The sequence below is a fragment of the Eretmochelys imbricata genome, chromosome 18 (assembly GCF_965152235.1).
Source record: "Eretmochelys imbricata isolate rEreImb1 chromosome 18, rEreImb1.hap1, whole genome shotgun sequence".
NCBI lineage: Eukaryota > Metazoa > Chordata > Testudines > Cheloniidae > Eretmochelys > Eretmochelys imbricata.
Window position 1 is genome coordinate 8,522,519 of NC_135589.1, and position 27,017 is coordinate 8,549,535.

The 27,017-nt window shown below is 40.6% G+C and overlaps 1 protein-coding gene across 2 annotated transcripts in view; it reads right to left on the reverse strand.

Annotated features, from left to right (window-relative positions):
- Window positions 1–23,124, reverse strand: part of IFFO2 (intermediate filament family orphan 2) — a 53,289-nt gene extending 30,165 nt beyond the window's left edge. For both annotated transcript variants that reach the window (XR_013348360.1, XM_077837294.1), the window contains exon 1: window positions 22,492–23,124. Coding sequence is in view for 1 of the 2 variants with exons in the window: in XM_077837294.1 (XP_077693420.1) it covers window positions 22,492–23,096 (605 nt within the window). In the remaining variant the exon portion in view is untranslated. The remainder of the gene's footprint in view (window positions 1–22,491) is intronic.
- Window positions 23,125–27,017: the final 3,893 nt, after the last annotated feature.

Below are 27,017 nucleotides of genomic sequence, written 5' to 3' on the forward strand. Positions count from 1 at the left end.
GTGGAGCAGGACAAAAGGGGCTGCCAGTCATAAGAAACCCCCTGCTTACCACCTGAGATGTCTGCTGGAACTAACAAAGACTGTACCGGGAAAGGATTGGGCCCACACGAGAAAGGAGTCTAGTCCGTGAAAGAAGCTTATTGGAACATCTCTGAGGGTGAGATATTACCTGTAATCAACTTCTTAATGTATTAGGCTTAGACTTCCATGTTTTGCTTTATTTTGCTTGGTGACTTACTTTGTTCAGTTTATTACTTGAAACCATTTAAATCCTACTTTTTATACTTAATAAACCAAAGTGATTTTATTAATGATAGATTTCAGAGTAGCAGCCGTGTTAGTCTGTATCTGCAAAACGAACAGGAGTACTTGTGGCACCTTAGAGACCTAATAAATTTATTAGAGCATAAGCTTTCGTGGGCTGCAGCCCACTTCATCGGATGCATGGAATGGAACATATAGTAAGAAGATTATATATCTATCTAATATATAGATGATATCAATATATATAATCTTATAGAGAATAGATAATCTTCCCATACAGAAACAAACCTGGATTCTTCCAGCACAAGAGGGAAGTGAATCCAGTCATTTAAGATGCAACTGCTTACTCAAGAAGGCTTTTTGGCATAATGTAGGACAGCCTGTTTGTTGTATGTGCTACAGGGTCTCAGCAATCTTTGACAATTTTTTTTTAAAGAAAAAGCAGTGGAGAGAGAGAGAGCTTGCTGAAAAGGAGTTTACATCGTTCAAGTTTAAGACTGATATCTGTAATGAAATAAGACAAGTTATACTCAGCTTTGTGACAAAGTCAGCTGAGAGAACTGAAAAGTCTTAATTTACCAACAAAGTCATGATTGTTAGCATCTGTGATAGATTCTCACAGCAGGAGACAAAAGCAATAGCAATTTAATTTGAAACAATAGTGTTATCTAGAATGAAGGTCATGAAATCAATCCCTTATGTTGGCTGAGGACCATACTGTAGTAATGGATAACTTATGAAGCCATCAAGCAGTCTATATTGCTGGCCTCTAGTTTTAGCAGGAGACCAAATTCACAGATCCTAGTCTCCTTTATTTTCTAACAGCAACTTAGTTCAGGGATTCTATGTCAACTTGCATTCAGATCATGACTGTAAATGTCTCAACTACCAACTGACTTAAAGCAAACTCTTGGTCGCAAGGAAAGCTTTTATTTTCTCAAAATTTTGTAGCTTATGTATTGGAAATAATTGTTCTTAACTATTCTATAGGAATGACCACAGAACCTCTGCAAGTACATTTTACTAGACTCATTTACTGGTGTAGTAGAGAAAGAAGGTAGACGAAGTAATATCTTTTATTGAATTAACTTCTGTTGGTAAAAGACCAGCTTTCAAGCTTACACAGAGTTCTTCTTCAGGTCTGGGAAAGCTACTCAGAGTATATTGAATTTCTTTCCTTTCCCGTTCTTCCTACCATTTCACAGGATTCTCTGTAGCTAAATGGAGACAAAGAGAGGTGAGTTCATTTTAAGCATGCTAAGGAATATTTGTCCATGTCTCAAATCAGTGGGAAGTCAAGACACCAACCCTTGTTTTTGAAGTAGGCCAGATGGCAAGACTTCTCTGTATACAGCATTTAAGCAAACGTTATATGCAATGCTGTGACATCTGTTCATGTCAGTGTAGTTACGTCTGAGAACTACTAGTGCAGCAGAATATGAAGGAGGAGGTCCTCTATTTTAAAGAGATCTACTGCAATTTTCTCTAAAGTAATTCTTCTCCGCACCTAAACAATCGTGCTGTTCATATGAAAATTATTTATTTGTTTCATGTCAGTAAAATAAGAGTTTATTAATCAAAAGTGTAAATCCTGGTGATGAGACACTGTCCAACTGTGGGTACTGAAACTATATCACTGGACATGGCCCACCTTGATTACCATGTACATTGTAGGGAGAGTGGTCACTTTGGATGAGCTATTACCAGCAGGAGAGTGAGTCTGTGCATGTGTTTTTTGGAGGAGGGTGTGGGGGTGAGAGAACCTGGATTTGTGCAGGAAATGGCCCACCTTGATTATCATGCACATTGTGTAGAGAGTTGTCACTTTGGATGGGCTATTACCAGCAGGAGAGTGAGTTCGTGTGGGGGGGGGGTGGAGGGTGAGAAAACCTGGATTTGTGCTGGAAATGGCCCAACTTGATGATCACTTTAGATAAGCTATTACCAGCAGGACAGTGGGGTGGGAGGAGGTATTGTTTTATGATCTCTGTATGTATATAAAGTCTGCTGCAGTTTCCACGGTATGCATCCGATGAAGTGAGCTGTAGCTCACGAAAGCTCATGCTCAAACAAATTGGTTAGTCTCTAAGGTGCCACAAGTACTCCTTTTCTTTTTGCGAATACAGACTAACACGGCTGTTATTCTGAAACCTATATCACTGATAACTGTGAACATTTAAGTACAGTAGTCATAAATTACTAGCTACATGTGATTTCCTCCACCCCACTTCCTCTTATGTCTGCTAATACAATGCAAGACATTGCAGATCTGTGCACGCAAAACCTTCTTCTGTAATATAGCGTGATACGGCTTTCTGTAAGATGCTGTATTTACTTCTCAGCACACAATAGTAACACTGACAGCCTGCACATTAAGGGAAGGAATTATTAGCAGTACTAATAGTACTGAAGTGTCTCACGTTTGAGTGAATAGTGACCTGTTGGCTGGATTCTTTCTGACATAAAAGATCCTTCCTGACAGTCACAAAAACAGAGGATTGACAATATAAATAAACCTGATGAGATTACTTATGTGCTTAGGGAACATATGAGTTTCAATACCAGAGCAGACCATCGATCCAGATGGGTTTGTTAACCTTCTTAGGGAAATAAGAGAAAGCAACATCCAAATAACTTGAGCTAGAAAAGCGTGGTTTTTGTTTTTGGATTTTTTTTTTGGGAGAGGGGGGGAGGTGAGGGGAGAAGGTTAGGAGCACTCCACTCCTCTAAAGTCAGGGGGAAAAAACAGATTACATGACCTAGTTTTAGAATGTGATCAGGACCCAAGTGCAGCAAGCATTGTAATCTCCACTCTACACTTTAGAAAATAGTTGAGTTTACAGCAGAGTGTTTAGAAAAGTATATTTTGGATTATGTAAATACGGAAAACTAACTAACTTCTTGCATATCTAAGCTAAAAAAAACACAGGAGGTTCCAACACCAACAATTCCTCAGGACAGTTTAGTATCTCATTTATTCCTGTAAAAATATTTATGCTGGTACTTGGAACCCTTCAACAAACCTACACTTCTCTAAACTATGTGCAAAGCCTTAACAACATGGAGTTATTACACATTTAGAATGGTTAAAAACCAGTTTCCAGTACTTCCCTTCTCCCCCAATGGACCCTGGGGCAACAGAATCTCTTCAGTAATACGAGAACCTGGGGACTGCCTTCCTTCCACTCTACTAATTCTGCTACTCAAGCATTGTAGTGAATTCAGTGCTGCAGTATACTGACTGACCAACAGAAAATTGAAGCCATTTGTAACCCTCATCAGGGAAAGAGCTCAGCCAGTCAACATCAACAAGATAAATCATGGTCCCTATAATTAGGTTGATAGGCCATCATCCTTGTTCATCCGGAATAACCTGAAAGCGCAAGAGCACCTTTTTCAGCTTCAAGTTAATCTGGGCTGAGGTGGACTAATTTGGTGCATTGAGATAAAGGTCATCTCCATCAGACCCAAATGGTCTAGTAATTAAGTAGCAACCTGTTCTCTTTCCTACAAATTCATTATATGGCAAGTTCTCATTCCAAAAATGTTCATTTTCAAACTGAAATGTGTAAAGAACTGCCTATTATACCCTCTGAGCCCTACGTAAAACAATTACCATCAAGGCTTTATCATATATCTGGGGCAAAAATACATGCTACATTGTTCCTATAGCATTGTAACTGTCATAACTGTAGATTAAAATGAGCCAAAATAATTCTGTTTGTAATTGGTAATCTGAAAAGCAGAAGATTAAATTACTGTAAACATCCAGAATGCACGTTAAATATTTAACTCATGTTTTATAGAGTGCCTCCTTGCAGGAGCAACACTAACCCAGCTGCTTTTAATAGAATGTGTATCAAAATACATTTTTCTCCTTGTCCATCAGCTGGCTGCTTTAGAAATATTTCAGTATGTCAAGAGAATGGTGTTCTTGAGAGATAGTTTCCAGTATTTTGGCCTTGGAGTGGTAGTATAAGACCACATAGATACAGGACTGCTGTTTATTAAATGGACTGGCTTGGCCATTATTTCAAATGGGAAAGTCTCAGAAGTAACTCAACAGGGGCTATACAATGAGAGGTTAAGTAAATAGAAAATAGACATTAAAGACTCCGAAGAAATGCATTTTTATGTTTATTTGTAAAGTTACATCACTTGCAAAGAAGGGGGGCGGGGGAAGAGAGTGAAACGTCATCTGTATTCAAATCTTCCTTTCTGAACAGAATGGTGACGCCACTCTGGATGTCTATCTAGATAAGGACTGCAAGGCCTCTTGGGACAACCATACCTCTGAATAATATAATTATGTACCTTTATACTAAACTGGTTCAGCTTCATTTTCTGGGAAGGAAAAGAAGGCAGTTAAATCTGAGTAATCGAAACAAACTATCAATATAATCCTATTGTAATAAATAGAATTCATATCAAATTTAAATGTTTTGATAGATATCACATTGTGCATGTACAAACATTAAGTATTTGGAGAAACTGAGGAGCAGAAGTAGTATAGTGTTTTGGAACATGTGCATGTTGCTCAGACAATTTCCAGGCCTCTCATATTATTCAAAGATGAGAAATTTAGCCCAGGGTTTCCAAACTATTTTGCAGTCAGTATTTGTGCAGATGAATACCCAACATCTGAAATCCCTTGGAGCATCCAACATATGGAAATAATCTGCCTGCAAGTGTTAATGCGTGAGAATTTCTGAATTAAGACCTCCTACACTGAAAAGGTCACTTGAAACAAGCTTTTAGAGGCCCAGCATAGGCAGAAAAGAAGCTGCTACTGTATTTTCCACTCCATGCATCTGATGAAGTGGGTTTTAGCCCATGAAAGCTTATGCCCAGATAAATTTGTTAGTCTCTAAGGTGCCACAAGGACTCCTCGTTGTTTTTGCTTGATTAGTGTGTACTGTGGAATACAGTATGCTATTATGGTGCCCTGGTAATGCCAAGTGATTCACTTTGACAGCTCATCTCCGGCACCCTCATCATTGCTGGAAAAACTATGGGCTACAGCTTAATAGAACAGAGCAGGAAAAAGCAGCATTTTTAAATTTTCTGAAATATTTAAACAAATTAGAAGTGAATACAAATTAAGATGTTTACATGAGTTACCAACAGTGACTATTTGCATGCTCAGTTTATCAGTGACAAAACAGCAAACAAGATGCAACTGTGACAGATATTCCAATCCCATGCAATGTCTTTGAGGACCATACTGTATTAAGTTTATGAATCTATGTAGGCCAGGGACTGTATGCAACTCCAGTGGGGAGGGTCACCATAGTCCTTCAGGAACCATTCAGAAGTAAGGAATCGGATGAACTTCTGTGGCTCAAGAACTACCTTGGGGGTACCAAGATTAACAAACAATGCCAACTGTGACTTGAACAACAAGGAGGCTGGTGGCACCTTAAAGACTAAAAGATTTATTTGGGTATAAGCTTTCGTGGGTAAAACACCACTTCTTCAGATGCATGGAGTGAAAATTACAGATAAAGGCATTATATAATGCCACATGAAGGAAAGGGAGTTACCTCACAAGTGGAGAACCAGTGTTGACAGGACCAATTTGATCAGGGTGGATGTAGTCCACTTCCAATAATAGAGGAGGAGGTGTCAATTCCAGGAGAGGCAAAGCTGCTTTTGTAATGAGCCCACCACTCCTAGTCCCTATTCAAGCCCAAATTAATGGTGTTAAATTTGCAAATGAAGTTTAGTTCTGCTGTTTCTCTTTGAAGTCTGTTTCTGAAGTTTTTTGTTCAAGTATAGCTACCTTTAAATCTGTTACAGAATGTCCAGGAAGACAGAAGTGTTCCCCTACTGGCTTTTGTATGTTACCATTCCTGAGGTCCGATTTGTGGCCATTTATTCATTTTCATAAGGACTGTCCGGTTGTGTCTTGTTGTCAAGTTGTGACTTGAACATCTACACTTCCATTATTATGCAGATACCCACTAGGAAATGGTCTTTCAGCAGTCCTCTTAAGTAGAGCACAATCAGATAAGATTTTCAGCTCCTACCAGCCTAGACTAGAACTAATGACCTGCCCTAAGAATACTTTTGCTTTTTAAAGTTTGATTTTCCTTGAAATTCAACATTCTAAGCTCTCAACTTGTCCATGGAGGTTAAACTTTCAAAGATCTTGGCTCTTCCTCAAATACCAAATGGAAGCATAGTAGTTTAAAGAGTCTGATCTAGTAAAATTAACATAATCTAGTAAAATTTTTACTATAGGAATAAAAACCGAGAAGAGAGTCTTCACAGCCATTAAGATAGTTAGCGCTTTATAATCCAGTCACCTCCAAATAAGAGGGTTTTGCTTTCACTACAAATATTGTGTTTTTAAATATTTAAATATGCTTTGCTATCTCGCTTCCTTCCTTTAAGGATGTACAAAAGCTATAGCGGCATCTTATTTGATTCCAGTTCAACATTTCCCACACACAAGTCTGAGATATCCTAAAGGTCATTGTTTCTGTGACAGCTAATCTTGATGTATGGAGTTCTGTGGACAATAGTTCAAACTGAGATACCAAGACACCTGGGCCCTGTTATACTAGGATGAAAAGCACTACACAACTTTTTGTTACATTCTCCTCACTGCCAACTCCAGGTATTTTACAAAAGCATTAGTTGTACCACCTGGGATGATGATATTTAGCTTGACTACATCTGTTTTGCTGGATCTTACAAAGGTTTATCCACATCTTGGTTAAGAGTGCAGTTTCAATAATTCAATTCCCCTAACTCTCCCTCAATTGAGTGCCCTGCATTTGGAAGTTATCTAAAAGACACTGCTCACAACAATGCTAGATGCTGTGTAGCAGACTTGCTTTAGGATCTCAAATTACACTGGTACCATCACTGTTGTAAAGTGCTTGGGCATGGATACAGCAAAATGATTGACAGACAACATTTGTGCATGTCGATTCAAAAAAATTTGCAAGGAACAGTAAGACAAGTCAAGACTATGTTAGTTTCTTCAGTCAGTGGAAGGGAAACACAAAAACTTCTATTAAGCAGTCAAAAGGGAGTGGTATAAAATATCTGACTATTAGCTAATGCCTGTGCCAATATGTAAAAAGTACTACAAGTAAGCGCACATGGGCATCACACTTTGAAGTGACTGGCTTCCGATGCTCAATAATGAAAAACAACCTATTTTAAAATTATATTACATTCCAATATGAAATCTAATTGGAGGACTACAAGGAAGGTACCCGAAAAGCAAATCAGCAATAGAGCCCAGGCAGGGAAGCAGGATACTACCTTGACGCTTTCTATAGAACAATAAGGGCCTAAATCTCCTTCACATGATAAATTACCTCCTCACCAATCTATCATTTTGCAAGATATCCTCCAGAATCACTCAGTTTTCTCATTGCAATTTTGTGTCACTAACAGTATAGGAGACTCATGAATAGCTGGTGAAGCAGGCAGGCTTCCAGGTTGAGGTAAGGAAATAGTAAATGCAAAAACAAACAAAAAAATTAAATTTTACATTATCCAGGGTATATCTTAGAACAGAGCATGACTGTATTTGTAGTTCTGGTTCTGTCACCTACTTTATGGCTACAGCTTAGTGTACTACGGTATTCTTCAAAATTTTTGAAAGGCAATTATATTTCCTGCATTTTTACAGCACTCATTTAAAAGACTCCATTTATCACAATCTCAGTGGATTGTTTCAACACTGAATCTTACCAATTCCTCACCACCTGATTGCTGCAAGGAGCTCTTGGGAAAATAAGGGTACTTTGCACTGAAGTTTGGCTGCTGAGGAGACAAGGATTGCAGAAGAGACTTAAAACCTTAATAAGACAACTGAAGTATAAGCAGTTGGGAAATACAGAGAGCCAGTCAAATTAGGTCTTTGAGCCCCCAAATCAAGATTTAGGATTTCAGCATATTTGTACAGGTGCAAGTCAGTCCCAAGGTAACATGTCTATTCTCGTCGTCGTTTTTGCTGCAGCAATTTCATAAATTCCAGATTAACCTCAACACTTCATTTACAAACATAATCTAGTATCCACTAATAGAAGATACAACAGCAGAATTAAGAGCAAATAATCAGTCTCACAACTGGAATATAGCCTAGAGATATCTTCCTGTAAAAGAGGCTAGCAACATTAGGTTACATGAGCGGTCCTGACTATTCTTCGGTGGGGAGAGCTGCAGTTTGCTTGTTGCTAGAAACTGTAGCTGCAAATAAACATAGCTGATTTTTCAAGTTACCAACATGGTGAAAGCAAGTTTTCAACAAGTACAGTATCTCCAATTCTATGGCAGCCAGAAACACTGAAGCCACAGGTTCCAGACAAGTTTTCTGCATCTTTGCTCTAAATATACTGATGAAGAGGACAGGTCACACCTACCAGAAATAAACACATTTAAGACCGTTAAGCTTGCAAAAGCCTCTTACACTGCAAAATGTTTGTACAGGCTGCTCTCTTCCAGTACCAAATACCTAAATTATATTAACCCCATTATGCTGTTCCATGCACACACTGACTAAAGCCAAAATTGCTCATCGATAAATGTCATCTGTTGAGAGGAACACGTGTGTGAAGTACCTGTGAAAGAATCATGCATTTCTATTACTAAAGTTATCAAGAATACCCAGATGCTAGTGTGATAGTAACTGAGTTCAACTAAAGTTCCAATCCTAAGGAAGACCAATGAACCACTGCAAGGGTTACAATCTGGGATTCTTTTCGTTTTAATGCACAGATAGACAAGGAGAACAGTGACTGAGAAAATTACCTCCCTCCCTCTTCTTTAGAACACCACACAATTAAAAGAGTGCTATGCTTTGAGTCATATGCCCAAAACCCAAATCAAATCAAAGTCCAATGAGCAGGAAAGCCACGCAAGCATAGCACAGGGAATAAATCCTATTCAATCAGTTAAAGCTGCTACTCAGTTTGGGGCAACGGGGGAAGAGAGTAACACAATAAATGCTTCATGCATTTCTTGGAAATAAAGCTGAATTGTGCATTGGGGGTGGGACGGATAGCTCAGTGGTTTGAGCATTGGCCTGCTAAACCCAGGGTTGTGAGTTCAATCCTTGAGGGGGCCATTTAGCTTTCTGGGGCAGAAATTGGGGATTGGTCCTGCTTTGAGCAGGGGGTTGGACTAGATGACTCCTGAGGTCCCTTCCAACCCTGATATTCTATGATTTGAAACCAGAACTGAAAAGGTGAATCTCTCTACAGCAGTTATACCAATATACAGCTAATTCTGCACATGTGCACTTATTTCATAGCAGCAGGAGTAATATAGTTTACCCTTACAATATCTCATGGTGATCTTGGAATCTCAGGGAAATAATCTTGTATTTACTGACTAAATACAATAAAAGGTGGAAGAGGCTGTATCAAGTTTCAACGACTACATGGAATTTATTAACTAAAAACTTCCCACAATACACTGTGCAAAGGGACAGAGTAATCCAGCACCAAGAAAGAGGAAAGAGAAGCAGAGGAGTTTCGAGAGCAGAATGTTTGTTATCTGCATATTATTAAGATACTACCATTGGGAGCTTGTTACGTTTCAGGACTAATTAGGGAGACAGCTAGCTTATTTCAGCCACAAAACATACTTCTTCAAAAGGACAAATCCCAAACAGCATCCCTGAAAATGAGATTTAACTTCCAGAGTAGCTGTGTCCCTTTAACAAAAGCTCAACAGTCACTGACAACTAGCAGCTGTTGCACTGTGGATAAGAATACAGATCAGCAGAAAAGATGTTTTACTGTGTATTATAATACTTGTACTTAACTGCTTTTCATTAACTGCTTTTCATTTAAGAATCTCACCTTCTTTTATAAGAAGTGCTTTTAAGCATTATCTCCATTCTACAAATGAGGAAACAGAGAAGTTAAGTGACTTACCCATTATCACACAGACAGCAGCAGAACCAAGAATAAAGCCCAGGTTGCCTGACTCCTCCAAGATACTGTCAACTGGCCAATACTTCCTCTCCCTCACCCAAATAAAAAAAATTAAGAGATTCTGCATACATGAGTAGCTTTTTGTGATTGCATTTGTGCCAGTAGTTAGTTTTCGAAACAACTGCTCAATATCATGTACAGATATCAGAGTAGCAGCTGTGTTAGTGAGCTGTAGCTCACGAAAGCTTTGCTCAAATAAATTTGTTAGTCTCTAAGGTGCCACAATACTCCTTTTCTATGTACAGATATGATTCTTTGGAATTACACTATGTTGCCAATCAGCAAAAATACTAAGCACTGAATTTGATTTCCCAAGATTTGGCATCTATAGCTGAGAACAGAATTGAGCAGGTGATTTAACACCTGTTACAGAGAAGACAATTATTTCCTCTTTTTTAAAAAAAAGAACAGGAGATCTTAAAATTGTCTTTTAAAATATTCAACAATTATGCCCTATTTGTAATAGCTGCATGCCTGTTTTGAGTTTAACATAAGCCCTGTGGTGGATGAAATTGTCTTGGATCCAACTTCTGTTTTAATGATACTTCAGATGTAAGAACCAATGTTAACCTTCAGTTATGAATATAAACAATGTACATTAAAAATCTTAATGAAAACTATTCTATTCTAATGCAACAAGCATCTACATATAACTTGCATTTTACAAAATACTGGGGCTAGCTGCATCCCAAGTTATGTTTCTATTTGATAGTTTACAGCAACTCTGCACGTTGAACTCCTCCTATCTGTGAAACAATTTAAATTGGGAAACCACAAAATTATTTATCCTGTCTGTATAGCATCCAAAAGAGAAAATTAAATTACATTTCAGATTGTCCATAATGCCAAGGTTTGCTTTAGTTATAATTTTAATACATATCCAAAGGAACTCCACTGACATTCCATCAGATTAAAGATGAACTAAATTTGGAACCACATTACGAACAGTAATGATGCAAACAGTGTGTTAGATCCCATGTAACTGGGCCCTTTATTAAGACAGTATACCTTGGAAACTTCCAGGATGATAGAAGCCAAGGCTGGAAGGACTGGGTGCATTTGGAGAGAACTGTAATCCACAAAAGAGTACTGGGTTTCATCAACCTAACCAGAAGTCTGATCCAAACCCAAATGCTTATTTTCAAGCTCTAGTTTAAACAGATGCAACTAATTTTCCTTCACTAGATTGTGTTAGCTTGAACCCTTTTCCAAGCAGTGATCTCTGGTGCGAATGGGATACGTGAACTCCAGCAGGATGTTTCAGAGTTCTGTGTCCAGTCATTGTCAGTCATGTGGTTATGAATTATGCAGGGATGGAAGTGCCCAAACAAAAAGACTCAAGACATGCATCATCTGTGATTCAACTTCACACAGTAACAATTCAACTAGATTGGAGTTCTGTGGTCACTAACAAGCAGGAAACATCATTAATGGGCACAGAGCACCATTCTTTCTAGCCTCTCTATGTTCTTGAAGTAGACCCAGGGGCAGGACTGATGTAATGTTTTGTATATGGATCAACAACTCAATGAATACATACAAGGCAAAGAGAGAGATTTAAACACATTTTCAATATTACAGCCAGATAGGAGAGTAGTTTTATTAAAAGTATTTTAACCAGATGCCATATTAATGTCATGATTGTGAAAACAGTTTCAAATTGGACGATCTTGCTACTGAAGACTCCACTCTGCATGGCAGAAAGCAGCATATCTATTCCTCCAACACAACATTCCAGAAGATTCTATCTGCTTGCACACCAATTCTGAACATGTGGATGCATAAAAGAGCTGAAAAATCTGATAAACCGCTGGATTTCTAGACACTGGCATTTGATGACAGAGCCTGGTACAATAAAGTTGTATAAAGTTCAGTTTGAAAAGCAGCCAAAGCATTATCCCTCCCTTCATTTTGGGAAAAAGCCCCACACTCCTTCCTACAGCACTTCTCCAGAGCTGACATGAATACTGATTTCTGGCCACTAGCCAATCACTTTCACTCATGGATCCCAAACAAGACAGTTTCACAATATATCTGAACTCTACTGCCATGTGCTCATCCGACATGCCACCATACATTATAATAATCTTACATTGTTCTGCTAATCAAAACTGAGGTTAAAAAGAATTTTTCCTTAAACTTCATCAGTCAAAAATAAAGAGGTTTCTATACAAATTGTGAGAGACAGAAGAGGATGAGACTTGATGCTAAAAATCTTAAGAATTAATATATATAGCACGTAAGAGTGGGGATTTGAGTGACAGATACTTTTCTCCCCCCTCCTATCAGAGCATTTGTTTGGGGGAGAACCTAGTTAGTTTGAGAACTGACTGTTACAAGCATAGCCTAGGGATATGCTGGTTCTTTGCCCTGCTTACTGAGCCAAATCCCAGTTGAAGCTGGCTGATCTGTTTGTTACTACAAACTAAGTTCACAAGACAGCGTTAGATAACCTTTTACTAAGCAAAGGAGGCATGTCTGGGGGAAAACTTTAACGGAATTCCAAGCTGCAAATGGCTTCAGTTAATGGCCCCCATTTTAGCACACTTAATTTAGTTTAAGATTTTAACCCAATGGATAATAAACATCTCCAATTCTTGTACTAATAGAAAAAAATGGTTTCTCCACCCCTTTGAATTTAGTGTTGTCTAGACACACAAATACACACACAAAAGCTTTAAAAACAGAACCCTGAGAAGATATCAGAAAGCCATCAACAGGACAAAAAAAAAAAAAAAAAACACATATGCAAGAAGCCAATTCAAAATCCTGGCAGAGCATCACCACAAAAATCTGAACCACAAAAAAGCAGCTGCACCAGTCCATTCTTTCCTTAGTTACAGAAAGCCAAGCACTTGAAATGCATTACTATACAGCAATTTAAGCCTATGATTATACATAATGAATAGCTAGAAATATCTTGTTCCTGGGTTTGTTTTTGCTTGACTCCTAAATTGCACATGTCTTCAGAGACAATTTGGGTTTAAGATTTTTAAAAGAGCTTGTTTTTGCTCTATCGAGTGTACTGCAGAATCTGGTTTTTCAGCCTTTGGAAGACCTGAGTTTACTTTCATATGGATTCACAAAATACTGAAAAGGTGTATTAAAAGCTATAAATTAGAGGACAAGTACTGCAGTATTTTCCATGGACATAGCCATCCTTTGAAAGGCATGGAAGTCTTCCTCAACCACCCTAACCAGAATATAAGAGGGATTCCCTCCATTCCAGAGGCTTAGAAGGTCCACCCCTGCCTTAGCCTCATGGGGTGACAGGGAAAGCACAGCTCCAAAAAGCTCAAAGCACCTCATTAATAGAGAGAATGGGAGCCAAGCACCAGTGTGGAGCTCAGCTAGAACTTTCCTTGTCCACTTCCTCTGAGGGGGTCATCATGGTGAGGGAAGATGAACCCCTTCTATGGAACAATACCCCGCTGCCACACCTCACCAGCTGGCTCTGTTGAAGGGAGGTACCCCTTTCATCTCCCAGGGGCAGAACTACCCCATGATGTGAACAAGGACTCTAGAGAGCACCTCCATAATCCCAGACCACAGTGCCCACGCATACTCCATCAATTGACTTTTCTTTTTTGTACCTTGACAGCTGCAGGGACCCACTCAACAGCAATAAAGAGTGGAGAACTCTGGAACCCCTATTGCCTCCTATCCCTTTATGGGACAGACACCCCAGGGAAGGGACAGTTATCTGAGTTGTAGAGCTAGCTTACACTTAAAATAAATAATAAAAATAATAATAAAAAAGAACCAATGGTAATAGATAAAGGGGACCGCAAACCGCATGACTTTTTCAAGGGTGCAAACATTAAAGTGGTAAGAAGAAGCTGTAATGTAATAGGGAATTTTAAGTAGTGTGATTCAGAATTAAGTGGTTCACACTGTTGCCTATGTAACCATATAGTATTGTTACTGTCACTCCTGTAATAAACTATTTGAGGGAGGACAATCAAATTTAAACAAGACATGAGTAAACTCTTCAGGGCAAGGGACCCAATCCTGACTGGGTCTTCGTGGCACTACTGCAATGTATATAAGGGAGGACTGAAGGGGAAAAAGTACTTTGCCTTCTTCCCAAAAGCATGAGAGCCCTCACTCCTTGGCCAATTACTCTAGTTTCTACTTGTATTAGAATTCAGAATCTGAAAGATTTGATACGGATTTTTTCCAAAATCATGTTAATCACAAACACTGGACAAAGATGCATCATCAACATTAAGGATAGCACAGTAGCACAATTCAGAGACAAATACATTTCTTACACCCAGACTACAAAAAGTCTAAGTCAGTGGTTTTCAATCCGCAGACCCTTGAGGGGCCATTTAAATTTGTTTAGGGGTCTGCAAATGAAAAAAAGGCTGAAAATCACTGGTCTAAGTAACAAAAGACAGAGTTATGGAGCCAAAAAGTCCTGCTTCTCTAATTCCTAGTAATGATATATTCTGTAGCACAGCTATTGTTTTTGGCATCAATCAGATAATTTTCTCCCTTCCTCCAGCAGAAATTCTCTCTTGCTGTTAACAGCTAGAATTCCTTTAACACTAACTTTCAATTTCAGAAGCATGAGCATTTACTTCAACAAGGGTAGGTGAGAAGTATCTGAATTTGGTTTGTCCAACTGGTAACGAAATCTCTACTAAGCACTTTTACTGAAAAGCCAACTGGCCCTTTTAAACTGTAAAAAGGAGAGCAGAAATATACTGGAATTACGAATTAGAGGGAAGTACCTTAATTTACAGTTAGAAAGCATTACTAGCTCTGTAACAAACTGAAACATGGAGGGGAGAAAATCTAGTACCCTGAAGAAATTCTTGTGTTCACCTCAGAAGTCATGCTCTAATACATGGGGACCCAATAAAAAACATTTGCATCATATTACCATTGATTTTTAAGTTTAGACATTCCTACAGATTTTGTCCTAAGCAAAATTTTATTAAGTTCCTTTAAAAAAAAAAAAAAAAACCAGATCTAGTTAGTTTTGACATGCTTTGCCTTTGACAATGGAAATCTATCCAGCTGCAGCAAATTTGAGATAATCTCTTGTTCTTCAACCGGACTTTATTAATCTTCAAAATGAAAAGACCATCCTGAGGAAAAACAACTATTTCCAGCTCAACTGTTAAGTTTGACAGATATCAAATATCTACAATATCTGGTAGATTCTAAATATATGAACCAATTAAAAACAATTTTAAACCCATAAAATATAATCCATTCAAGTGTTCAAACTAAAGCTCTGGACAAACTGATCAGCAGGTCTCTTGCAGAGATTGTTTTTTTTATTTTTAAAAGCTATTCAGAGAGAAGAATATGGAATGACTGCAGGAGGGTTTTCACAAACTCAACAGACTTTTGTTGGCCACACACAGGAATATTTGGACAGTCACAGTGCTCCCAGATCTTAATGGGAGAGCTACACATACCCCCCTCAGAGCCTAAAAAGGTGAGAACCTGAACTGTTACCTACCTCAAAATAAAATAAATAAATCTTAACATGTGCATTTTTGTCTTGAATAGCATATTAGAAACCAAATTCCATGCAGTGCACATTTCGGTATATTTCATAAACTGGGGTGTCACCCTCCTATGTTTAACCTTGATTTATAACGCTGCCTCTTCAAATAGTCAAGACAGACATTCTCCTACAGTCCAGGAGAATGCATTTCAATGTGTGGGTATGTGGTTAAGCTCATCTCTTTGAATGGCATTGATTAGATCCCAGCTACACTACTTCACTTGCTAAAACCTAACAAGAATCCTAAATTGTTAACATACTAATAAGGCGATTATGTAACACAATAACTAGACTGAACTATGACAATATTGTTTACAGTTTTGCATCATTAACCATTCTTCTGAAACAGGATTCTTCTTATAACAAGCTATACTGATCAGAGAAGCCAGAACTCCCTTTTAGTTCTATAGCAGTCTTATCACTGCAATTAAACCTGCTGATCATCCTTTGGGTAACCAGGCTAATGGTTATACATATGCAAAATGCTGCACTGATCCAATATAAAAAAATCACATTTATAACACATCTACAAATCCACTGTCTCTCAAAGAAAATGTGCAAGATTTTTTTCTTCTCACATCTCCCCAGTTTTTCTTCCTATGACAAAGGACACATGCATGAACACCATTTTATTTCTAACTTTTAGAAGTAACATTTAAGATAACACCTACTGAAAGATTGGAAAAGTGATTCTCTGGTTTACTTACTTTGTATACAGTTAACCTAAGTTTCCCTGTGTAGTTAGTTTCTCCTGCTTGCATATAGGTCTTTCAAATAGCAACAGAAAAGGAGTTAAAAACAGTGAAGTGTTGTTACCAGATGTCAAAAATTGACCAAAGGACTTGTGAGCAGATCTAGAATCAGAAGCTACTTTTAATAATTATCCAGAAATTAATAATTCAGAGTGATAAAGAGAAACAGAAAACGTTTAACGAAGTGGCTGTTTTCATGTATCCTTGAATAAAATAGTAGAGGGGGAGGGAAATTAGTTCGACACAGCCTGTTTCTTAGTCAGCTGATTCCTCATGGGAACTTTTGCTTATATCTGCTCCAGACTTTACTCACATTTGTAATTTTAAAACAAATCACAGCATTCTATTGACCATAAAATATTAGCCAAAGGTTATATATGTTTCAACATTATATCATAATAAGCTGCTGCTGCAGTTCCAAGAAAATCTAGACTTTCATAGGTGGAAAAAAGGCGGGGAATTAAGCAGTCTGTTGTTAGAGGGAAGCTGTTTGTAATTTTAAAATTTGCTTGTGGAACCTCTTCTGATAAAAAAATCTTTGATAACCTTTACATTTTTTAGACAGTTTTACCTCCTCTTTACCAAAAGCTGCTCTCAATCTGACTGCTGTGTTTTTCAGCTTGTGACTATGGCATGATTTTCATATTTGTGCAGAAGGAAGTTTCAATTTTAAAAAAAAATTAATTTTGAACATGATTTTTTCCTACTAGCATTAAACAGGCTACACATGAACTACAAGACGTTGACATTCAAGAGGAAATTGTGCTCGCCACACCTTGCAATCCAGTCATGGAGCTTACTGCAACTATTTCAACAGGGGACAATATTTGTGTCACCAAGACTCAGAAGCCTTATGTGAATTGGTTGCTTGGTACAGAGACTGTATAACCATTGTGTAACCAAAAAAACAAACCAACAAACACTACTAGCAATGGTATTTGCACAACTCAGTAATGTAGTCATCTGTCACACATCTTGGTATCAGTATGTTTTCCTATAAGATGTATACTTAAGGGCTGATACACATTTCTAAGTGGCAATTGTAAAAAGTATTTATCAGTAGGATTAATTTTACTTGTTTTGTGGTAAAAAAGGAAGATCACCAGAAAATATGCTTTACAACCTTATTGTTGTTCCTTCACAATCTCTTCTTGAGAATTTTCAGAATCAAGGTGACTGGGCAACAAAATGGCAGAACTTTGATAAGTGTGAAGTAATGCACGCTGGAAAACATAATCCCAGCTATACTTACAAAATGATAGGGTCTAAATTAGCTGTTACCACTCAAGAAAGTTCTTGGAGTCATCATGGATAGTTTTCTGAATACAGTCATTTAATGTGCAGCGGCAGTCAAAAAAGGTAACCGAATGTTAGGAATCGCTAGGAAAGGCATAGATAAGACTGCAAATATAATGCTCACAACTTGAATACCGGGTGCAGTTCTGGTCACCCCACCTCAAAAAAAGATATTAGAACTGGAAAAGATGCAGAGAAAGGTAACTAAAATGATTAGCAAAAACAACAAGGAGTCCTTGTGGCACCTTACAGACTAACAAATTTATTTGGGCATAAACTTTCGTGGGCTAGAACTTATGCCCAGACAAATTTGTTAGTCTCTAAGGTGCCACAAGGACTCCTCCTCGTTTTTGCTGATACAGACTAACACAGCTACCACCACGCTAAAGCGATTAGGGATATGGAGCAGTTTCATCTGAGGAGGAATTAAAAAGACCAGGATTGTTCATCTTAGAAAATGAGAGGATATGATAAAGGACTATAAAATCATGAATGGCGTAGAGAAAGCAAACTGGGAAGTGTTATTTACCCCTCCACAGAACACAAGAAGCAGGGGTCACCCAGTGAAATGAATAGGCAGCAGATTTAAAAACAAACATAAGGCAGTACTTCTTCACACAACACACAGTCAGCCTGCAGAATTCATTGCCAGGGGATGTTGAGAAGTCCAAAACTACAACAAGATTCAAAAAAGAATTAGATAAATTCATGGAAGATAGGTCCATCAATGGCTATTAGCCAAGATGGTCAGGGACACAACCCCATGCTTTCAGATGCTAGAAGTGGATGACAGGGGACGGATCACTCGATGATTGCCCTGTTCTGTTCATTTCTTTTAAAGCATTTGGCATTGGCCACTGTCGGAAGACAGGATACTGGACCAGATGGACCACTGGTCTGACCCTGTATGACCACTCATGTTCTTATGCTTAGGCTCTCCCCTGGAATATTAGCATATTATCACAAATCCCCCAGTGCATTATTAGCTCCCCAATAAAAAGAGCATGGACCAAACTGAAATATCTTACCAACAACATGAATAGTAAGCCACTTCAAAATAGATTTTCCAATGTACTCCATACTGGAAAGGCAAATATGCTATAAAAACTGGAGGTGAATTTATTTCTGAATCTCAGAATTCATATTCACCACCTATTCAGTTCTTCTGCAAAGGAAGAAGTGTCTGACAATTGTGCCCTGTCTGATTAGGTGGTCACACCCACCAGAGCATAAATATACTGCTTTGGATAAAAATCTATTAAAACAATGAATCCTACTTTCCGAATCACATTCTGCATAGGAGAGCGGTATCTTTCAGCCAGTATGACAACAGATCCCTTCAAAAAGGCTTAGAACCAACCACTGCCATTGGCGCAAGACACCTCCTTTCAAGATTTCTACCATCTTGACCTAAGAGGAAAGCATCTAAGAGCACTGTAACACATCTGGTAATGATATTAGTTCTCTTCCTCCAAGGAAGTTGAAGTTTGCTAACAATAGTTTAGAGCACCCAAGTAATGATTCTCCATCTTGCCACCTCAAGATAGTAGCCTTTCAAAAAAGTATTGCACACAGGTCTGTTTTCCAAGTTAACAGTAAGCAAGCTAGCCAGACATCTTTGCAGAGCAAGACTTATGCACATGTTTAACTCTTTGCTGACAATGTTCTTTCCAAAAGTGATAGAAACAAAACGCACTGGCTTCTTTATTTGGAGACCACTGTGCTAGGAGTAATTCAGTCATCAGGGGGCACTATCAGTTACTTTAAACCCAAAATGTGATTTTACAAAAAATACACAACAGAAGCGTTGGCAATGACAGCTAGCTCAGTCAGCAGAGCATCAGGCTCTTAATCTGAGGGGCCAGGATTCTAACCCATTTGGGCAGCTAGCTTTTTATTAAATAGCCCTGCCTTGAGTGCAGGAGACTGGACCAAATGACCTCTTGAGGTCCCTTCCAGTCCTACACTTCTATGATGCTAAGTGTTTTCATTAAGAAAAATGATAGTTGTTTGGGAAGTAAGCAGTCTCTATGGTGTTTGCAATGCAAGCATTTCCATACTGTGGTAGTGCATGAAAAAGTAAAACTGAAATCTATTATTACTGCTAGAGCTGAATGAACAAGTAAACAGCATAAATATTTTCTAAATCACACAAAATTTGCTAGATGTCTCACAAGAAAAACACAATCAACTCCAAAGACCAGGTCACCTAAAATATAGGTTTGACTAGTGCAGGGCACAAACAGGTAAGGAAGGGGGAGGGGGGTCAGGAAAGGCAAACTAGAATTGTAATAATTACTTAGTAATGGACATACCCACATTGAAGGAGACATTAAAAATGCAAGTCTTTCCAAGGGGACTCAAGATGTTAACACAATCATACACACTTAGCACTTATCTACACAATTTTTGAACTGCTTTAACTGCCTCAGTTTAGAAACAGATCTAATTAAAGCAATAAGACCCGCTAGTGTGGATGCAGTTATACTGGTATAAAGGTGATTAGACCAAAAGCAGCTATACTGGTATAAGCACTTTTATACGAGTATTGCTGCATCCACACTAGGGGTTGGACCTCTTTAACTTCATCAATTTCTAAACACAAAGTTAAAGCAGTGCAAATCTGTGCACTGACTACACCTTAGCCTTTTCCTCCAGAAGAAAGCACCGTTCATCTATTTAAAAAAAGAAAAGTAGCAGTCACTGATGACACGACCCACATCCTAGGGATAAAGACAAGGAGTACTAGTGGCACCTTAGAGATAACTTTCTTAAATGAAACAAGGCTGAATACATATTCTCCCAAGTGTCACCACCCATCTTCTTAGTATAGAGAATGAAAACAAAATAAGCCGATGGCATAATGTGCCTACTATTGCAGACAAAAAATACACCCCAACTTTCCTTTAATCAAATCACATTTTGACATCAACTCCTGTCAGAGCACTAAGCTCCCATTGACATTTCTAAAGGCCTATTACCCCGGTTTAAAAATGTGTTATCAAATAGGAGAGTAGTTTCATAGTGTACAGACATCCACATCACATAATCAGTATAACTGGTACGATTTACTGGGAGTTGAGAATCAAATAGATAAGACTGGGTTACTCAGATATGAGCCCTTAAAGAAAAAAAAGTTGCCTTGCCAAATGAGAGATGTCCCTGGAATAAAAGCCATCAACTACTTTTCAGCATTACATTTGAGTTCCCACCCCACAGAAGTCATACTACTGAAAGCCACTTAACAGTAGAAACCAGTTGGAACTGGGATTTCCCAGATTATCTTATTTTCATGGTTCACACAGCTAGATGCAAGGAAATATCAGGAGTGGAAGGGTATTTTTAAAAGTAGCCAAAGAAAGTTTCCATCTGTCACATCTACAAGTGATTTTACTGCATGGTTTCCAATTTAAGCCAACAAATTTAAAATAGAGGAAAATATATTAATTTAGCCATTTTCCAGTTTCAATAGTCTATTCAACATGACACATAGGGACAAACTAGAGCAACCCCAAAAGATACATTCATGTATCATACACCTCCCCAGCGTTAAGATTTTTTTAAACATGTAATTTGCAAGGACATCATCATAAATGTGACAAACTAACAGCTTATAAAGGAACACAATGTTCTCATCCATGCAGAGCATTGCAATCAGAATGTGCTGTGTGCCACATGGCCAAGACCCTGTCTGTCTCACAAAAGGGTTGTCTGAATTTGCCCTCCTACAAAACCAAACTGCCAGAGACAGACCCCATTTAAACCAAAAGGCAACAGAATTTAGCAGTGGTTGCCCAGGTCTGTCCTTCAGGATGCCCTGGGCACCCACTGCATATAGAAATCTGTCTCCAGGATCCCAGCTACCGACTTTTACTGGCCTCCCACCCTCAGCACACATAGACTTGACTCTGTATGTCTAGTGTATTTAGAGATGTTTACTTTTGCGAAAAAATCTCCCGAGGCTTAACAAAAATGTAAGATGAATTTAAATTTTTCAACAAGTATGTGTTTGGTGTGTTTTTTTTTTTAAAACAGTTCAATGAAGCAGTTTTTGTTTGGATGCAAACCTTCCCCTGCAGTGTTTGCAACCCAAATATTGCAGCACTGAGCTAAGTCACAAGAGCCAGAAAGTGAAATTGACTATGAAAGGGATTAACCCGTTCTCATCTCCCAAGCTAAATTTAGGGCTAATTATGTAAACAAACATTAATAGTAGATCGCTTCCCTCTCCAAGGACGGGTTTAAAAAAAAAAAATCTGTTAAGCTTGCAATGCTCCCTTTGAGACAGGAACGCACAGAAAGCTTGAAAGTGGGCCTTCAACCTCCAAAGGGCCTCCAGGTTTTCCGAATACCACCCACCCTACCCCAGAAAAATCAACCAGCTTGGTGGGAGGGGCAAACTCTCTCGAGGAGGGTCCCCCAAGTTTTCCAAATCCATCGGCCTCTTCTCTCCATAGACAGGAAGTCTGGGGGAAGGGAAGCCACGTTCCCGCCTGGGTCTCAGATTCCCCAGCCTAGCTATCCCTTCCTCACCCTGGGACGGCTGCCTCGAGGGGTCCCCCAAACCCTCTCCTTCCTTCAACTCCCCCATGCAATACAAACAAGCGAGCTGGACGTGGGAGCCACACACTGCACGACTTCACCTCCTCCCTGCGATGCTCATCTCAGGCCTCCCCCCTCCAGCACTCACTTTCTCTTGTACTCGTCCCTCTCCCGCTTGACTTTGGCCAGCACGTTGTAGAGGGCCCGGATCTCGGGGGTGATGGTGTCGATCTGCACCCCCACGCCGTCCGGATGGACCCAGGAGACGCCGGGCCCCTGCAGGGTCTCCAGGCCGCCGCCGCCGGTGCGGCGCACCTGGGTGTAGCTCCAGATGGTGCCAGGCAGGCGGCCGTAGGGCTGCGGCAGGGCGGCGGCGGCGGCGGCGCCAGCAGCCGCGGCGGGGCCGGCGGGCCGGGCGCCCTGTCCGGGAGCCGGGGGCCCCGAGTCCGTCTGCACGGCCTGGTCCCGGGAGAAGGTCTTGTAGCGGAAGCGGCGGTCGCGCTCGCTCTGCTGCGCCTGCAGCTGCTTCTCCAGCAGCCGGTTGCGCCGCTCCAGCTCGTGCACCTTGGCCAGGAAGCAGCGGAACCGCACGTTCAGCCCCTTCAGCAGGTGGATGTTGGAGCCCAGGTCGTTCCGCAGCGCCGTGGTCACCGGCGGCGAGGCAGCCGCGGGGCTGCCGGGGCCCAAGGCGCCGGGGGCCGGGCTGGCGGAGAAGGCGCGGGCCATCTCCCCGAAGAGGAGCGAGTTCATCATCCTCCCGGCCGGGAGCCCTCGCAGCAGGGAGGGGGAGCGACGGGGACTGGGATCCTGTCAGCACCGGGGGCGGGTATGTACCCGGCTCGAGAGGGGAGCGGGGGGTGGGGGGGATTCAACCGGAAGTGGCGGTTAGACGAGGGGTGGGGGGGAGCGAGGGGAGACTATTTCTGAGGTTAAAAAAAAAAAAACCAAAAGCGGCCCAGGATCGCGTCCCTCCCGCAATCCGGGTGTCTCCAAGCTAGGGGGGCGCCCGGCCTCGGCTGCTAGCTCGCTCCCTCCTGCGCCAGCCGCCACTGCAGCATCCGGCGCAGCTGCCCGGCCGCTGACTGACTGAGGCCGGCGACGCGGGGCGGGACTCGGCACCGGCCGCCGCGCGGGCCACGCCCCCCCCCGCCTCCGCGAGCGGCGGCAGGCGCGGCCCCGCCCCCTCCCTCTTCTGCCTCGCAGGCCCCGCCCACCCCGAGCCGCCGCACGCCCCCGTCCAACGCCGGCTTTTCCTAAACGGCCCCGCCCCTCGAGTTGTAGCCGCGCCCCCGCGGGATGGCCCCTCCCCTCCCCGTGCCTTTTCATGTGCACGCGCCACCCCCCGGCCGCTTTTGCTGGAGCGCGGTGGCTTGGGCCGGGTTTCCCCGGGAGCCTGCGGGGATTTTGCTTCAAAAAACCCCCCCCAGCCCAGGCTGCTCGTGGCCAGGGTCCACGAGGGGCAACCAGGACCGGGCCACTAAGTTCCTCCCACTCAAAGGTTGCTGCTGTGGGCCCCAAGGGAATCAGGGGTGCTGCAACAATTTGTACAGTGGGGATGCTGAGAGCCGTTGAACCAAACTGCCTCAGTCACCCATTGAATTCGAGAGAGGGGGCTGAGCAACCTATGGAGTGTGACGCCTGCACGGGATGCAGGGCCTTGACAAGCCTCTTCTTTTCCTTGTGCTTTCCTGCCCTGCTTATAAGGTTCATAAGAAACAGCTAGTTTCCCTGGCCGATGTAAACAGAGCTTCAAGAAACTAGGCTTTGATTCTGCCTAGTGCATAATTAAAATCCAGACAGCCTATTCTTCTAGCTGCAAAAACTGGCCCTGCTTATGAAATAAACATTTTCCCCATTATTTGCCTTCTGCAGTGCCAGTTTGCAGTTGTATTAGTAATTGTCTCCTTTACAGTTCCCTTGTGCTTGGTCTTATGCTATAAGAATGCTTAACAGGACATGGATTTTTTTATGGAACTTCATTGTTACAATTTTGAAATAGGAGGAGTGTTTGGAATTACCACACACTAATATAGTCTAATACAGACTGAATTGCTATTTATTGCTTTAATTTAGTCCCAGTATTTGCTGTTTTCCGGATCCAATTTTGGAGTAGACATTAGGGCACGCCTGCCGAGATTAACAATAGGAATGGCATGTTTGCTTTCAAATAGGCCACTGGCATTATCCTGTTCCAATAAAGTTAATGGGACCTTTTGCCTCTGAGGCCAGAAAAACGCTTCATGCTGCAAATAGGCCCCCTGGGAGTTGCCAGTGGTCAGCAGGCATTCAACACTTCACAGAATCATGCCCCAGAAGGGTTGGTTTATATAAGTCACATAGTAGGACTGTGATCTATGAAAGATTTATCATACTTCTCTATTTAGCTTTAGACTTATTACAATTATTTCATTAATAAGATTAGATTATATAATGACATATTTAGTTAATATTTGTATAATAGTTTGAAGGTGGGAAGCCTTATTTAAGTGCCAACTAATATTGATATTATACTATTACAATTATGACAGGTTTCAGAGTAACAGCCGTGTTAGTCTGTATTCGCAAAAAGAAAAGGAGCACTTGTGGCACCTTAGAGACTAACCAATTTATTTGAGCATAAGCTTTTGTGAACTACAGCATCCGATGAAGTGAGCTGTAGCTCACGAAAACTTATGCTCAAATAAATTGGTTAGTCTCTAAGGTGCCACAAGTACTCCTTTTCTTATTACAATTATGTTATTATTAAATAAACATTCCCTACTGCTCCAGATCTGTTCTCTCCAGATGATCATCTCAGCTGCTCAAAAATCAGAGGGATATTGTTTAATTGTATTATACATGTAGTACCATAGGAGTGCATGATACTTTACAGGAAAATAAAAATCTTAAGAGCCAGATTTTGATCTCACACTAGTGTAAACTTGGCTTTATTTCATTATCTTTAACAGAGTTAACAAACTTAATCCAGACTTACTCTGTTGTTAATAAAAGCAGATTTTTAGCTTGATTTACCTATTCATTTTTACTTCATTTAAGAAAAACAATTGGTGGCAATTTTAATATTTGTATTCTTGTTTAGGAAAAATATATTGCACTAAAGAATAACATATATAAAATGCAGTTTCTTTATGTGGTAGGAAAGGTATGTTTCAAATATTACACTTTCAAAAGCTCTTAAGCAAACAAAGTATTTTCTTTGAGAAATCACACCATGTTGACAAGAAGACATGCTGGGTGAGATGTTTCAAAATATAACACATCCTCTCAGGTGGACAGACATATTCACACACTGGCAGTTTTTCCTCGTGCCTCACAATGCACCTTAGGCGTGCAAACCATTTGTCATAAAATAAGACTTGTTCTGTCTGTTTGCTTAAATAATGATTTAGGGTGGATATGCTAAATCTGCCTAATAGGCAAAAATTACATAGCGCTGCATAGGCATTAGTGGTCACATGAGTTCTCTTAAGCATAATGTAATAGAGCATTAGATGGGATAAGTTTATCATCTTAAAATATTTTTTTTCTTTCTTGGCCCCTTATTTTGCAAGCATTTTACTGATTTTTCAGTAAGCCTAGTCCTGTCTGCCACATAGTGACATGGTAATGGATCCTACACGAAGTAGTATTGACACACTAAAGCCCATTCCTGCAACTCTCACACAGGGAAAGCTCCCAGTGAAATCATGATCCCACAGAAATCAGTGGGATTGCAGGAGCAAGTGCAGAATTTGCCACTAAACAACTAAATCCTGTAGGTCATTGAAGGCACTGATTGCTACGATTCTGCTGCATGAGAAGCAGTACAGCATGGGGGGAACCTGCTCAAATACATCAGTTCCCTCCTTTCTGATGTGCTGCAGACTAGCGCTCCTTGCGGCTTTCTTGCATTTAGCATGGAGGGGGCACAGAGGCAAGGTGGTGGTATGGTTCACAGCATATGCAGCAAGAAGTTAGATAAAAACATAAAATGCTCTTGCTGGAAAGTTGCAGCCTAACACTCCTTTATTTCTTAGAATTCAGAATGACAACACACAAGAACAGGGAGACAAAACTGGCCCTTAGACAGAGCCACAACTCACTCACCCACCTTCCTCTTTACTCTGACTATTGCAAGGGCCAGATCACAGCTTCCATACAGAGCTCCTAATTGTCAAGCAGGACCAGGCAACATCCCCCCCCCACCCCCCCCAAGAATTTAAAGTGACAACCTAGAATTTTAACACACCACAGCTGGGACTAACACTAAGGTCACCTCTTAACAGATCTGCTATCCAGTCCTTGCAGAGATGGTAGGGACACAGGAGCTGTAGAATTGAGGGGTTACTGCAACATTGGGGAAGGGCTCCATGGCTGCTCTATGACCTTGCAAGTGGGGAGAAGGATTCAAGTCCCTTCCAAACTCACACAGACCTCAGAGTGCACAACCTCACGATACACAGGGAAAGCAGCATGACTTAGTGCATTGAACACTGAACTGGGATTCATGAGAAATCCTGGGCCTAATGAAATCAATGGGAGTGTTCCCATTGACTTCAGTGGGGCTAGGATTTGCGAACAGTTTGCTTTACAAACCAAAATGTGGGACAGCTTCTTTACTTATTACAGCGGAAGCTATTTAAATTCTATCGCTCAACCAATGACTGTTTGCAAAGCACTTTCAGGTCCTCCATG